Source organism: Schistocerca serialis, chromosome 7 (genome assembly GCF_023864345.2).
Source record: "Schistocerca serialis cubense isolate TAMUIC-IGC-003099 chromosome 7, iqSchSeri2.2, whole genome shotgun sequence".
NCBI classification, from domain to species: domain Eukaryota; kingdom Metazoa; phylum Arthropoda; class Insecta; order Orthoptera; family Acrididae; genus Schistocerca; species Schistocerca serialis.
This window is the reverse complement of record NC_064644.1, coordinates 370,612,843-370,629,352: the sequence shown is the minus strand read 5'-3', so window position 1 is coordinate 370,629,352 and position 16,510 is coordinate 370,612,843. Positions and strand designations below refer to the sequence as shown.

Sequence of the window (16,510 nt, the reverse complement as noted above, 5' to 3'; positions counted from 1 at the left end):
TGCGTCAAATAGTTCTGCGTCTATACTGGCGCAAGCACCGAAAGTTTAATTATAACACTCCTGTAAATGAAAGTTCAGTGTTGCTGGAGCGACAGAAATTCGTTCATAAGAAACTACATCAGTTGTAGGTATGTGCACATGTAGTATGCGATTATTGGTACACAAAACTCACAAGTAACGCTAATTTTGACAATGCAGTGCGTATATGCTGAATTTTCTCGTCAAGTGAACATTCTGTCACTCCGAGTGCGTTTTCATGTAGTTAGTGGTTCGCTGGAATCCACTGAAGGCACTCAGAACTATGGGACCCAGCGTTACGTGAAATATTTATGAAAAAAATGTCCAGTCATGGTAGACGATAAGTAGGCAAGGGAAATCTGATCAGAGGAAGAATATTAGGTAGTTGTACGTAGGAAAATAAGGTACTAAGGAGATATTAAGCAGACTGTGTATGGTTATAAAGTATCTCAAGTGGTTATAAGGTTAACAACTGCGTTTGAATCATACGAAACAGTAACTGATCCATAAGTTTCATCTAAATTTTCGTGATTTTTATGCGGAATATTCCAGAATGACACAATCTAGAGTGAAAATAATACTGTGACCATAGTGACTCGTGTGAGTGCGAGTTGAAACAGCCACAAACAGTGACTATATTTACAAACTATTTACAAACTATGTTCGTCTGTGTTATTGAATATAAACCACATACATTCTACTACCTGTCTGAATAAAAAATGAATAAACTACAGCTAAAATTTAATCTAACAGATGACATGGGATTGGTACTGATCAGATGAACACAGCTCATATCCTTTCCTTGTTTATCTGTATATTGTGCGATCTTCTCTCCCCCCCCCCCCCCCCCTCTAATAAATACTTTCCGACTGCCATCAATTAAATTTGCGATCACTAATATCCTTGAAATATTAGACGAGTGGATGGGTAACCTTACACTGGACAGGATACTTCGGAAAGACTTGGCAGATATTAACTTAAGCGAATATGGCCGTTTGTCGTCAATAACGATAGGCATGAAAGGGGAGCGATAGTTGAGAAGCAAGTTAGACGGGGTTGTAGTCTAGTCCCAGTGTTGTTCAACGTGTACATTCAGCAAGCATCACAGGATACCAACAAAATAAACGGAAAAAGAGGATCAAAATTCAGGAGAAAAAATAAAATCTTCGCAGTTTGCCGATGATGTATAAGGGGCGATCAGAAAGTTCCCGTTCGAACGCCGTGAAGTCCAGAATCTATATGACAATCGGTCGAACTAGCCGTGAGCACTGAGGCAAATCATCCCACCGAAGCACCAGGTTGAAGATACCCGTTTGGTAAAACGCCGTGTCCGGCTTTGTGAAGAACTCCGTTACTACCTGCTGTACCTCCTCGTCCGACAGGATTCGTCGACCCTTCAAGGCATTTTTTGAGGGATTGATGGCGTGTTAAGCGCATGGGAGAGATCAGAACTATGGGGCAGGTGCTCGGTTATCTCCCACTTGTCCGTAATGAATGAGATTGGTCTCCCAGGTCGACCGGCTTCTTGTGTCGAATCACGAACAGCACGGAACTTGTTGTACCATTCCAAAATGGTGTTTTCGACAAACATCCTGCCCCAGACACCTTCTTGATCCTCCAATGGATGTCCGCCGGTGATCGTCCTTCGGCAGTCAAGAAAAGAATAAGAACACATTGGTCCTGTTTGCACGCATTTTGCTAATAAGGTGGCCACAGTTCCCGTTTCTGCATTTACTGCACGCACGTCGGAAAGACACGAATGCTCCACTGATCTCTTGGTTACATATCGGTGGTTACATACCCATATCGGAGTCGCACTACGTTGCACATACGCTGTAGCAGCACCCTCAAACGGAAACTTCTTGATCGCCCCTGATAAATCTATCAGAGACGCCAACGGATGTGGAAGAGCAGTGGTACGGAATGCAAAGCTTCTCGAAAAGATGAACACGAACAAAAATACAACAAGGCTAACAGAATGTCACTGAAGTAAATAGGGCGATACTGAGGGATAACGAATAGGAAACGAAACACTAAACGTAGTAGATGAATTTTGCTATTTGAGCAGCAAAATAAGTGACGATAGCCGAAGTGGAGAGAATCTAAAATGCAGACTATCAATAGCGAGAAACGCATTCGCGGTGGCCAAGCGGTTCTAGGCACTTCAGTCCGGAACCGCGTGACTGCTACGGTCGCAGGTTCGAATCCTGCCTTGGGCATGGATGTATGTGATGTCCTTAGGTTAGTTAGGTTTAAGTAGTTCTAAGTTCTAGGGGACTGATGACCTCAGATGTTACGTCCCATAGTGCTCAGCGCCATTTGAACCTTTGAAGAAACGCATTCATGGAAAACAGAAATTTGTGAAAATTAAAAATAAGTTTAAATGTCATGAAGGCTTTTCTAAAGGTATTTATGTAGAGTGTAGTAGTGTACGGATTCATAAACGCGGACGGCAAACAGTTTACGCAAGAAGATAATAGAAGCTTTTGAAATATGATGCCAGAGAAGAATGCTGAAGATTAGGCGGGTAGATTGAATAACTAATGAGGAGGTGCTGAATTGAATTGAGGGAAAAAGAAAGTTGTGGCAGAGATTGCCTAAAAGAAGGGATCGGCTGATAGGGCGCAACCTGAGGCATAAAGGAATCGTCATCTGGTAAATGGTAGGAAGTGTGCTGGGGGAGGGGGGGGGGGCAGGGAGGGAGGGGGAGTGTAGAGGGAGACCAAGTCTTGACTACAGTAAGTTTTTTTATGCTTTCGGGACGTGCCCATTCAACCACCTCAATAGTGAAACGTCAGTTATGACGATGTGAACGTAAGAAAAACATAGCATGCAGTCCCCGAACGGAGAAAAATCTGCGATCCGGACGGCAATTGCGTCTGGGCCCCTTTGCTTGTTAATCCGAGCCTAACCCCGCAGCTACCGAGGCGGACTACAGTAATTTAGTTCGTTGCATGTTCCATAGGTCATCTGAACGACTACTTTATCGAACTGATGTGGGACGAGTCAGTATAGGATATGCATACAAGATTAATGTTAACATTAATAAACAAATTATTATTTTCAGTCCCGCTCATGAAACTACACTTGCTTTTTTTAATTGGCTACCAACTTTAAGTAGAAATTCGTCAGTGAAATAGAAAGAGTTGTCCAGGAGAAATTATTTTAAATTAGATTTTAAAACTGCTTTGATACCTGTCGGAGATTTTATGTTATTGAGCAAATGTTCAAAAATGTTTGTTGCTGCATACTGAACCCGTTTCTGAGCCACCGACAGCTTTAACAGTAGGTAATAAAGGTCATTTTTCCCTCTGGTGTTGTAAGCATGTACATTACTGTTCTCCTCAAGTCGTGATGGATTGCTAACAACGTACTTCGTTACCGAATATGTATTTTGTGACGTAGCAGTTAAAGTGCCTAGCTTGTTGAGGAGGTACCTGCATGTCCGTGTGTAAACACTACATATTATTCTTACTGCTCGCTTTTGTGTAATCAGTACTTCCTTTCTAAGTAGTGAATTACCCCAGAAAATTACCCAATGAGGTTAATTGGTTTGTTTTCAAGATTAGCAATTGTACGAAGAGCAAAAGTATCGGATCTTAGTTGTTTGAGAAGCTCAGTCATATGCTTCTTCGAGTTCAATTTTTCATCGATATGTGCACCCAAAGATCTGGAGGATTCTACACTACTTACTGACTCCTGCTGGTGAGCTACATCAGTTGTTGGTTTGACTCTTATTAGTTGTACCCAGGACTGAATGTAGTGTGTTTTTCAAAAATTAGGGAGAGTCCATTTTCAGAGAACCACTCAATAATTATTTGGAAAATATCATTTACCAACTCTTCTGTTGCTTTCTCTCTAATGGGATTTATTATAACACTGTTATCGCGTGCAAAAAGTACCAATTTTGCTTGTTGAATTGTTAAGTGAAAGTTCATTCATATAATAGGAGTGGACCTAAAATTGAACACTGTGGATATCCCTTTGTGATTTTATATTTCCAGTTAATAAAATGAAGGAGATTCCAATGGACGTAGGTTGCACTATTTGTGCGGAGATGAAGCGGCCTGCACAGGATAGATAGCGCGCAGAGCTGGTCAGCGTCACAACACAACGGTGGTACGATTGGTTGCCTCCTGCTTGAAGACGCGACAGCTCGGAAATAATGGTTTTCTGAGAAATGAAGAAGCGTACACTGGTAAAGCGGGCAGTACTAGAAAACGCTATGTCGTAGGAAAAAGAGCAGAATAGTATTTGCCGCAAACTTGTGTGACGCTTTGGGTAGCCGTTCGAGACGGGTCCCCGCACGGCGCGAAGAGAACTCGGGCGGCCAGCCCGCGCGGCGTGGCGGGAGGTGGAGCGGCGGCGCAGCTGCTGTTGCGCGCGTGTTTCCCTGCAGATGGCGCGCGTCTCCTTGAACTCGGCGCTGTGCGGCGCGCCTCGCTTCGGCAGCCGCGACCTCCCAGTTCCATGTACAAGAGACGCAAGGTCGAGCGTAGGAGGCGACACCGAGACGGGCGACAGCCGGGCCGCGTCGCACCGCCTCACCTCACCGACTCCCCGACCAACTCTGCACCCACCTCACCGTCCACCCATCTGCTCAACGTTTAGCATTCGCTGCAAGCGTTCGTAACTTGAGGTCAAAATGTCATACACAATGTACAATTTCCATTTCGGCATTTTTCGAGGTGCCGGCAATTAACACGGAAACCTCATCTACTAACTAGCCAACAGTATTCCACAATAGACTAAATCTACTAACTAGCTGAACGTGGAGATTGGACCCCTCTCGTAGGTTGTGTTCCAAAAGTGAACAGCACAGGGACAGAATTGATGACACTTCCTGCAGGATCTGACCATCATTTTGCAGGTCAATGCTCAAGCATGTACAGTGCAAAACTGTTACTGATCTGTTTGACTGGTGGGGCTGCTAAGTGCTATACCACCTACTGCATTCCCCTGACTTGAGCCCTCGTAAGTTCAACTCGATTTCTAAACTGAAGGAAACACTTTACGGCATTCGCTTCAGAACTGCTGTAAATTCGTCGGGCAATAGATCTCGTCGCTCGAATTGTCAACACAACTGGCACTGCAAAGAGTATCCTACGACTTCCACATCGCTGGCAACGGGTTATACACAATGCTGGTGACTACTTTGAAGGTCAGTAAAACTTTGAAACAAGTATCTATTTCGTACGAGCTGTTGCCACTATTAAAGTTCCAACCCACGTACATATAAAAACTTCCATTAATTTCACCCTCCAAAATGTTTTAAAATCCTTGTAAATATCTTTATGTTAGCATTTTTTCATCTAATTTGGTTTTACTTGTCAAATTGGCTGAAGAGCAGATTGGCTGTATCCCTTCCCCGCCCATGTGGGGAGAGGGGGATGAAATAACAACAAAGTTACACTTCGTACGTAACATCCAATTTTTTACTGAAGCCTTTCATTACAAAAATATTACGTTCAGTATTCCAATCTCAAGCTCGTTCCACCACAGTCATTAATGCCAAAGTGGAGTACGTGACAGAAGACTCCTCGAAGGTAACGCAATAAATATCTGAACCTCACGTCCAATCCTTTCAATTCCAGAAGATATTTGTCACTTGCTGGCAGACAACATCTGTGGGCAGCTAGAAGTGATCAACTTCAAACGTTGATGAAACCAGCTGTCTGCCGCTTTGAGGTACATCGGAATGGCCCGTCTGCAGATCACTGAACAGCCTGATATCAGTTGTGGGGAAAGCCTGGGACCAACTTGTCAAATGGGGGCTTCCCAGAGGACCGACACAATACGAATGCAGAGGAGAAAGGCGCAAGGCAAAAGGGCGTCATGGCATTCTCCTTGTTGAAACTGCTGACAGCTTCGTCTAGACGAGCATTACGGAAAGACAGTTACGCTCAACATCGGTCCCTCACAAGGATCTCAAATCGACGATTAAGAAAGTTGCTTATCGCGGTTGGAGCTGTGAACGCACGTATCCCAGCACTATAAGGGCTGCCATATAACCGACGGTCTTTTCTCCTCCGTGGTTCGCCTCGGTGAAGTTCAGTAGACGTCATGTGACCTCCATCAATCGCATAAGGCAGGGACATGGGTGTTTCCACTCCCACCTACATCGGTTAAAATTTATTGCTCCTGGACACTGCGATAAAGACCAAACAGCAATGGCGGATCTGAACCACCTCGTACTGGCATGTACCAAGACAGTGGAAGCAGTCCTGTACAGGAAATTTCCTGCGATCGTTTACTCCCTCCCCACTAGCATAACTGCTTTTCTTTACCGGTTTTATATATATACTATGTAATCAAAAGTATCCGAACACCTGGTTGAAAATGACTTACATGTTAGTGGCGCCCTCTATCGGTAATGCTGGAATTCAATATGGTGTTGGTCCACCCTTAGCCTTGATGACAGCTTCCACTCTTGCAGGCGTACGTTCAATCAGGTGCTGGAAGGTTTCTTGGGGAATGGCAGCCCATTCTCCACGGAGTGCTGTACTGAGGAGAGGTACCGACGTCGGTCGGTGAGGCCTGACACGAAGTCGGCGTTTCAAAACATCCGAAAGGGGTTCTATAGGATTCAGATCAGCGTTCTGTGCAGGCCAGTCCATTGCAGGGATGTTATTGTCGTCTAACCACTCCGCCACAGGCCGTGCATTAGGGACAAGTGCTCGATCGTCTTGAAAGATACAACCGCCATCCCCGAATTGCTCTTCAACAGTTGGAAGCAAGAAGGTACTTGAAACATAAATGTAGGCCTGTGCTGTGATAGTGCCACGCAAGCCCCCTCCATGAAAAACACGACCACACCATAACACCACCGCCTCCGAATTATACTGTTGGCACTATACACGCTGGCAGATGCTATTCACCGGGCATTCGCCATATCCACACCCTGCCATCAGATCTCCACATTGTGTACTGTGATTCGTCACTCCACACAACGTTTTTCCACTGTTCAGTCGTCCAATGTTTACGCTACTTACACCAAGCGAGGCGTCGCTTGGCATTTACCGGCGTGATGTGTGGCTTATGAACAGCCACTCGACCATGACATCAAAGTTTCCTCACCTCCCGCCTAACTGTCACAGTACTTGCAGTGGATCCTGATGCAGTCTAGAATTCCTGTGAGATGGTCTGGATTGATGTCTGCCTATTACACATGACGACCCTGTTCAACTGTCGGCGGTCTCTGTCAGTCAACAGACGAGGTCGGCCTGTACACGTATGTGCTGTAGGTGCCCCTTCACGTTTCCACTTCACTGTCACATCGGAAAGAGTGGATCTAGGGATGCTTAGGAGTGTGAAAATCTCGCGTACAGACGTATGACCCAAGTGACACCCAATCACCTGACCACGTCCGAAGTCCGTGAGTTCCGCGGAGCGCTCCATTCTGCTCTCTCACGATGTCTAATGACTACTGAGGTCGCTGTATGGAGTACCTGGCAGTAAGTGGTGGCACACTGCATCTAATATATGAAAAACGTATGTTTTTGGGTGTGTCCGGATACTGGACTTTTTAAAAGACACCGGTATCCACCTTTAAATTATAAATTGCTGTGGATCTCGTCCTCATATAGAACCACCCCACTTCGAAAACCGGGTCTAACTTAGTGTTTTTATTTTATAATAATTCTTTGTCTTTGCAGGTCAAACTCTCACCATTGTTCTGTTGTGAAATTTACAAATCTGTTAACTCGGTACTATTGTAACTACTATTAGCTGTAATTGTGTTCGTCATTTTGTGTTTTTTATTTTGCATTAAGAACTTACGTTTGTACCTCCAACTCTCATTTGTGTTCTCCGTTGAAATTTGCAATTATGTTAACATGGCACTGTTGTAATTACTGCTGGCTGTATGGTCACTGCTTCCAAAGGCCAAAATAGGTAAATAAAAAAACGAACAATGGAGCACCTATGCCATGTCCATACTGCTATGAGTCATGCAGTGATCAAGAGTCGATGGAGGCGAAGGCCATCAGAGATGAAACACGGATTGGGGAAGGAAACCCTCCGTGCTTTCAAAAGAACTACCCCGATATTCACTTTAAGCGATTTAGGAAAATCACGGAAAAACCTAGAGCAAGAGAATACGAACCGCTACCCTCTGTAACATGAGTCCAATGTCTTACCAATGTGCCTCCTCGCTCGATGCTTTCGTCTTATGCCTGCAAACGAATCATTCTTGCTTTGTTAGCACGAAGAAGAAAAAGTCAGTTTCCTCACACAGATTAACAAATACGTGTCAGATTGCATCGTATACAAATAAGGGAAGTCTGAACAGCACAGTTGAATTACTCATTCTCGACAAAGTAAAACTACCTTTATACCGCTACATAACACAGCCATCTTCTCAAAATAATTTTCTGTATCAGGAAACTGACTTTGGAATGATCTTCTTCAAAATCACAGAGAAATTAAGTGACTTCCTAATTTCAAAACACAGCTAATGGCCCATCTCCTACTGCAATAGGTATCTTTTCCATGTATTTGTCTGCTCACTCTTGTCAACTACATCTCCCCCACCACTTTTGCCTCCACCTAGTGACAGAGTCCTGTAATGAAAGTCTGTCCTTTCTTAGGGCTGTTGTCATTGTCATTTCAATCATCTCTTTCTTCGCCTTCCCATGGATTCAAATGTGATAAACTAATCAATATTACTGATATTCTCGACACCTTTTATTATTATTATTATTCATTCTTTCTTTCTTTTCTCAGGCGTTATGTCTGGTCAAAAATGGAAAGTGACGCGGACCTTGATCAAGCGTGACTTCCTTTTAACTGTACGGTATATATTATATTGCATTTAGGAACTTTCGGGTAATTGAACGTGTATCAATAATTACGGACTTCTGTAGTTGTATAAACAAGTTTGGATGTAGCTGTATTGCATTGATGTACTGGTGGATATTGTGTGGTATGACTCCTGTAGTTGATAGTATAATTGGTATAATGTCAACTTTATCCTGATGCCACATGTCCTTGACTTCCTCAGCCAGTTGGATGTATTTTTCAATTTTTCTCCTGTTTTATTATTATTATTATTATTATTATTGCCCATTAGTATTATTATCCACTGTTATTGTTTGTGTTGGTAACTGTAATTGTTCTCCTAATATTTTCTCAGATGTAGATAATAGAACTAGAAGTGTGTGTGATGACTGAGAACTTTTTCTAATAAATTTTAGTATCTGTTGTTCTTGGTTTGATGTAAGAGAGGGCAATAAGAAGGCTCTGATCTGGTCATACGAAATAAACAATAAATGAATAAGTAACGTGATGCAGAAATGGTTGTATCTAGAAGGAGAGGGATTCAAATAACTGTTCTGATTGCAGCATTAGTGGTTTCCTCAAATCAATCTCCTCCACATTCTCCTAGAAGTAATAAAAGTTGTATGTGTCTTCGAGCATACAGATCTATTTCTCGTGTCTGTAAACAAAATTTTGTATTTAAGGCTCGTAGAGGCGTTATGGGTTTCATAAACAACACGATTCCTTGTAGCAGATGATCGACTCCTGCATATGAACATGCCTCACATACATCAGTCTCAGGTCTAGTCCCTTCACTAACACTGGATAATAGTGACATTACCAGAATTCTAATTCCATGAGACTGTGTGCACTCTATAGGTGACAATGGTTAACATATATACCAGCAGTAAATAACTACAATTACCATTAATAACTGTTTTTCTGCTGCTTCGTTGGTATGAATATTTACCACATCATATTTTATAGCAGATTTACAAATACATAACCAGGTTTATTGTATTCCCAAAGGGTACATCTTGAAATGTATTTCATTGTTGGGTTTGAAAAAAACCTGTTGTCATTTACAGTGTTTCTTAATGATCAGCTCACGGCCGTTACATATGGCACGTAGTAACATATGACAGCTTCATAAGGCACTCGTCTCTTCGATATTATCATAATGCGTGCGTATATGACCTTCATAAGTTGACCCGAAATTTGGAAACAAACCAGCTGGCACAGCCGAAATCAGTAAAATTCCAAGAGTAGCGCCAGGCGACCTCGACTTCAGGTACCTTGACCTGACGAAGGATGTTTTCCCGGTGCCACCACAACAAACACCGAATACAGCATCGAAGGCGACTTTGAATAATCATTTCATACGACTCGGTACTATGGTGCCAGCTATGATTACGATCGGTGATCGAGAGCAGAATAAAGGCTGATGGAATGTGATTCTCGCGAATTGGGTGTATTACGAAGACGCCAACTAATACACAATGAGTTAAAGGAAACTTCAGCAACATATAAAATGAAAGTACGTCTTGAGTGCCGTAACAAAAACCAATGTCAATTATTCCTTCCAATAAGCGGAGAAGAAAACCAAGGATGCACAGTGCAGTTTGGGAATAACGGCACTTCAGACATGAAACTCGACGAAAAAGAAGACATGAACAAAAATATAAACAAAAGGAAGACAAAGACAGTAAACATGCTTGTAAATGTATAAAGCTATCTTCACAGCACAGCAAATATAGAATTCCTGTGTTGGCTATAAGAATCGCTTGGGCAGAGAAGCATTGTACTACATAGGCTTTTAAAAACTGTATCAAACAAAAGGTTAATAATACTATTATACTGTGTTACGATCGCTTCATGCACAGGAGTTAACGTATGACTATCCCGTCAGGTTTCGCCACTTCTGCGATATCATCAGTAGTTTTCTTTCCTTTTGAAGTATAATAAATACTGTTGAAAACTAATGTTTTGTTTGTATTTACATCCTATCTTAACAGCATTATCTGGCGCAGGGCGTTTTCTACTAAGCGGCAAGAAAATCGTTTAGATAAAATGCAAATATAAAAATAAGTTTTGTGATGGTCTTGCACGAGTGTTAAACTTTTTGCCACGGTAAATTTAAGAAAACAGTGATCATTTCATAACACTTGCAAAACACTTATGGGAAACCATTAACAAACCATCATTTTTCATAAAGTGGTCATTAAATGTGGCATACTGTTATTACATGGAAATACTGTAAAGGTGTACTACTTGTGGTCCCCAGTAAGATGACTGTAAGGTCAAGTCAAGTTTTATGCTGCATCCTTCCTCCCAATGTTGTTTTCCGATGACGTAGAGTTTCTGCTGAGTTTGAAAGGTACTGATAGGATCTGAGACGAAGAGTTGAGTCGGTCGGTGAGATGCACGCTGATGCCTCAGAAAGAAACTGCAGGTGAAAGGCAGATGTCTAGTTTCGAGAGGAGATGAGGGTCTACATCCCGTCGACGACGAGGTCATTAGGGACGAACACACGCTCGAACAGGTGAAGGAAATCGGCTGTGACCTTTTCAAAACGAACCATGCCGGCAAAGTAAAGCGTTTGTGAGAAACCCCAGCGACCCTAAGTCTGGGTAGTCAGTCGGAGATCTGAACCGTTGCCCTCCGTCAGGCGCCTCCTTTCACACGTAGTTGCAAACTTCAAGACTTCTCTTATTAAAGTGGCTTCTGTGTTTGATATTAAATACTTTACTTGAACATCTTGCACCGTAGAAGCAAGAAATGCAAGGGCCGGTAAGAATCCCTACACGGTAGCGCATTCACAAAACTAATAGAATAAATTCTGTATACGTGATGACAGTACAACAAAACACACAATTCAACAGTGCCTCACACTTTTAAGAAAAAGCGTGTCTAACGCTGCACTGTACGCCATCATTTACTTCCTTCAAAAGAACACATTATTGGGAAGGTAAATCGGGATAGCTACATTTTTGTTCGTTTGACAGGGGTAAGATTACTATAACGAAATTTCACATAAAATTGTTACATGGAGTGGCTGAGTATTCCAGAAGAAAAGTTTGCAGTTTACACATGAAAACATATGATTTGTCGTTTGTCGTTTTTGTTGGACCCTTAATAAATAAACGGAATAAACTGATTTTATTCAAAGACACATAATCCTAGTTTATTGTTGTCTTTTGCTAACACACTGCTACTTATATCTACGCGTATATGCTTAAATACTAGATGAGTACACATAACTGTAAAATTTTCATGTCGATAATACTGCATCTAAAAATCCTTGAAAATATGACCTTCCATGTTAAAGACAATAAACGAAATACTATTGTATTACATGCCATAAATGAAAGATTTCCTTTAACGCCTACGTCTCATACCTACAAATCGTAAATAACTTTCATTATCACGCAGTAAAAGTTTACGAATTCATTAAATGGCCTCATAAGCTTCCCAATAGCTAAGCTCAACTCTGTCTGGTCCCCAGAATATGGTGTATGCAGCATGTGTGTGTATCGTACACGACTTCCACTAGTAACTTCAAATAGCAGATTTTTCTATTTTCTGTTTGGACAAAACCGTGAATTAAATGAATAAGAATTGAATTAAATGTGGTCACGAGGGTGTTTGTGCTTAATTTTCCATTTTCATGCGTTATCTCGGTACACAGGTAGAGAACAACTGGAGGAAAGCACTATGCTACAATGATATTTGCCTCAGGGTTGTCATAAGGGTATTTTACAAAAACAAATACGTGACTTCTCAGTATTTGAAAACCAAATTATCCAAGAGTCAGTATTCATTTCATGATGTACTTCGTTCTGATACAGTTTGGGATACAAAAAAGGCGATGCGCCTTTACTGTACGGACAGATTAGCTGTAGGTGACAGTGTTTCCTGTCATACACAAACTGTAGCCCTCTCTCATGGATATTAATGACTTCTCGATCCTATTTCGAGCATCAATATTTCATCAATGCTTACCGTAATTAAAATCTGAAAGAAATAAAAAAAAAGTTTTCAGAGCTCTTTCTTTAGATTGTACGGTCATTACGCGTGCTTCTCTTGACTTGCTCAGTGAATCTCGATTACGTTCAACCCGCACATACAAAAACGCAACGTCAGACATCAAAGCCTGACACTTCTTTCAATAAGCAACGTCCCATAACTGACTATTAGAATTCTGGGGCGTCACTATGGTAGGAAAAAAAGCTACCTGGAACAGGCGAGATCTTGTAGTGAACGAAACGTTTAACAGTCACAGCTGAATTTTATTAGACTGCTTCACACAGGTCCCTGTATAACAATTCGACAAGACCAAGTAAAGCATTCTCGATCACACCACACAATACTTATCTACAGAGATGTAACTTATTCGTTAGTCGGCGTGAGTTACGAATATTGTACATGCTGTTACAAGTTAAATTAGCACAATTAAAAACAGTATAAACGAAATGGTCGGTTATTAGCTGTTATACGCGCTGAGCGAACGGAACTGAACTCATCAATAAAAGCAGCTAGAACATTTTATCTGCTAGATATTTGATACAAATTTAAAAGAAAATTTAACTGAGACCGTCCAAAGTATTATAACGTCAAACAATTACTTGTCCTGAAATGTCTAACACTGTGATGATGGTTGCAAACAGCCAGTATTAAACACCATTCGCCTTTCATGCTGTTGTTTACTACTTATGTATCTGTACACTGAAATTGGCAGTTTCTGTTGACGCTGAAGCCTAACAAATATATCGTCGTGTGCTAATGAAGCGGTAATAAAGTTGAAAACAATTTTGTCCTGCAAGGGAGAGGTTCAATGCACAGTTGAAGGTAGCAAGTAAACACCAAATACTAAATAGCGTTTACTGTGGGAATCGAGCCCTCTGAGCAGGCCTGCCGACTGCGGTAAGGCACGCAGAATATGGGCGGAGCTACCCCGACCCCGGTGCAGAGCGACAACGCCAATGGACAAGGGTGGCGCTAGCTGCCCCCACTCCGGAGCGCAGCCCCCATCCGTCTGCAAATTCCTGTCGGACGCCCGCTCTTGCCCTTGACACCCAACTGCACGGGGTGAGAAGGGATGTAAACAAACGGCGTGCGCTGCACGGCCACACCCCCCGTTTCCCCGTGGCACAGGTTCCTGCGCTATCAACAATGGTAAGGCAACGGCAGAGCATTTCTGCGGCCTGTTGCAAATATACGTTTACATGTGGGAACCGCACGCACGGTGCTGTCAGTGAAGCGCAAATGGAGCAACGGCAAAGCAAACAGGCTTCATTTTAACTGCAATGTATCCTAACCAATCGCTATAGATTGACTTCGGGAAAAATAGCAATTCGGAGTAAATTAGAGAGCGCATTAAAAAATAATAATAATAATGTGTTCCACCCAGTGTCCGTGTTCGCCTCAGATGAAGCTGGAAAAAAAATTGTTTATTCACCGGTGAACGAAACTCTATCCTCGGAGACTTCTTAAAATGTAGTAAACGTCGCCACAATGGAACAAAAAGTCGAAGATGGCAAGGCATGAAACGGTGCGAAACCTTATGCACACTGCGAGCCCGACGAGACGAAAAAGCTAACGCCCATCCAAAAATAGAAACAAAACTTCTGGAACCTCTGGCTATTACGAGACGCTGGGACTGCGACGAATGCAGAAAACTACTTACACGTTCTTACCGCAAGACGAATGTAATCTGTGAATGCAATGAACATACTACATAATGCAGTGAAAAACCTTTTTAACACACATTCGCGAAGAATAACACTGGCGTCCAATTACAAGTTATAACAAATTGGTCGTGCGGCATCTTTCTCGAAGCCAAACACGATGTGCTAATAGTCACACACTGCGTCAATCACTATTTTCGTGGACGTGTTACTTAAATCACGAATTATTTTTTCGCGTAAATAACTGGCAAAACATTGATATTTTATATTTTACATACTGCAAATCAAATAGCAACCCTTTGTCCAAAGCGCACAGCGAGAAACACGCATCCACACACGAACGTTAATGTTCTGTTTTGACAACAATCAACTAACACCGACGAAAAAATATTTACAGTTCACTCATTCGCAAAGTTATACAGTATGTGAAACAAATGTTATGGCAACACACGGCGTGTTTCCATGGAGATGGCAGCACATGTGCTTAATCCAGACGAAATTAATCCCGAGTTTTGTATGTTATTGTTTAAATGCTTTAAATGACCAGTAACTCACGACAGCATTAATCAAACTCAGGCTGAAATAACACAGCGAATGCATTTTGCAGCGCTTCAGCGGATGACGAGACACAATACAGCAGAAACATTTAAGGAATTCGGAGATTTGACGTGGGGCTCCGCAGGGTTAAGTCGCTTTTTCAACTCACCTGTCTCGCGGGTCAATCCACGTTGTTTTCTTGCTATTATGATCGATGAAGTAGATCTTCCCATCGTAGTCCGTTCCAAAATCCCAACCGTCGGGCAGAGGTATTTCTCCATTTCGTCTCCTTGGCATATTTCACTAGTTAAATCCATCCAAAAGTATAGCAACTGGCAATTCACAATCTAGCTACTCCGCCATGTTGAATACCTCATTATCATGAGAAGCGTGACGTCACCTTCAACTCATGTTCACCAGCCAATCAGCGCTCAGATGCCTTGGCAAAGGAATGCGCGTATTAACATAACCATGAAGCAACTTGAATGACTGCTGTTCGGCCTCCTGTGGCCCCGTGGACTCCAGCAGAGACTACGAATAGCCCTCTCCAAACAAGTTGGTCGTCGAACACGGCAAAGGCGGAGACACTCGCCCTCTTTTTTCGTTCCCGCACAACGCTGAACACGTACTTTACGCTATACACGGCAAACAAATGTTAACTGTCGTCGTACAAGGTTGTCAAATACCCTTACGCAATTCAAGGCACAAATGTACACAACGAAATCACGCTCGTATGAAGTAAACACAGACAGTTCGGCGCTCGGCGCAAGAGTGCAATGGGGCACCTGCGGCCGCTTTGCGCGTCGGCTGCTCACAGTTGACGCATACCTCACCCACTTCGCTGCTGCGCCTCGAACCAGCGCCATCTGTGATGAAACATCTCAACTGCGTGCTTTAAGGCCAAACCCAACATCTGATTTCAAAACACTGCTGGCGAGTTGCTACGACTTCTCTCTGGCAAATCACGTAAGAAATGAACGTGTTGTGTTATCGAATGATACACTGCAGGCGTTCGTCTCTCTATAAGTCTACTGTTCGAGACAGCTTCGTCAGTAATTAGACTGTTGTTATAGGCGTTACGTTTACATACAATATTTTGGATAATGCAATAGAAATATGCGAGACCAGCAATTTTATTGCGAAATGAGAAGAATGAAATAGATAACTGTGGAATATTAACGATAGTTCTCTAAATTACGCGTTCTCGTCGAAGCACGGATGAAAAAATCGAAGAGCTTAGTCGCTTTTCCTGTGTCTTGAAATGCTCTATATTAATTTTGGGGGAAAATATTTTTCCAGCTTTTCCTTTTACGCTCGATCCCCTGCTTCTTGATACATTTTATCATTTTCGCTTCTTTTTTCATTTTGTTCTGAGTGAGGCGTAAAATGTGTCGCGGATTGACTCAGATTTCTGTATTGATATTGTGGTCTACATTAATACTAAGGCAAGGTAACTATAATGTTTGTTAAATGTCATTTGAATGGTTGTTCGTGCCACAAAAAAAAAAAAA

The 16,510-nt window shown here is 42.3% G+C and overlaps 1 protein-coding gene across 1 annotated transcript in view; it reads right to left on the bottom strand.

Annotated features, from left to right (window-relative positions):
* Positions 1-15,795, bottom strand: part of LOC126412218 (protein kibra) — a 205,144-nt gene extending 189,349 nt beyond the window's left edge. The window contains exon 1 of the mRNA XM_050081703.1: positions 15,169-15,795. Coding sequence (XP_049937660.1) covers positions 15,169-15,296 — 128 coding nt within the window. The 5' untranslated portion in view covers positions 15,297-15,795. The remainder of the gene's footprint in view (positions 1-15,168) is intronic.
* Between the last annotated feature and the right edge of the window lie 715 nt (positions 15,796-16,510).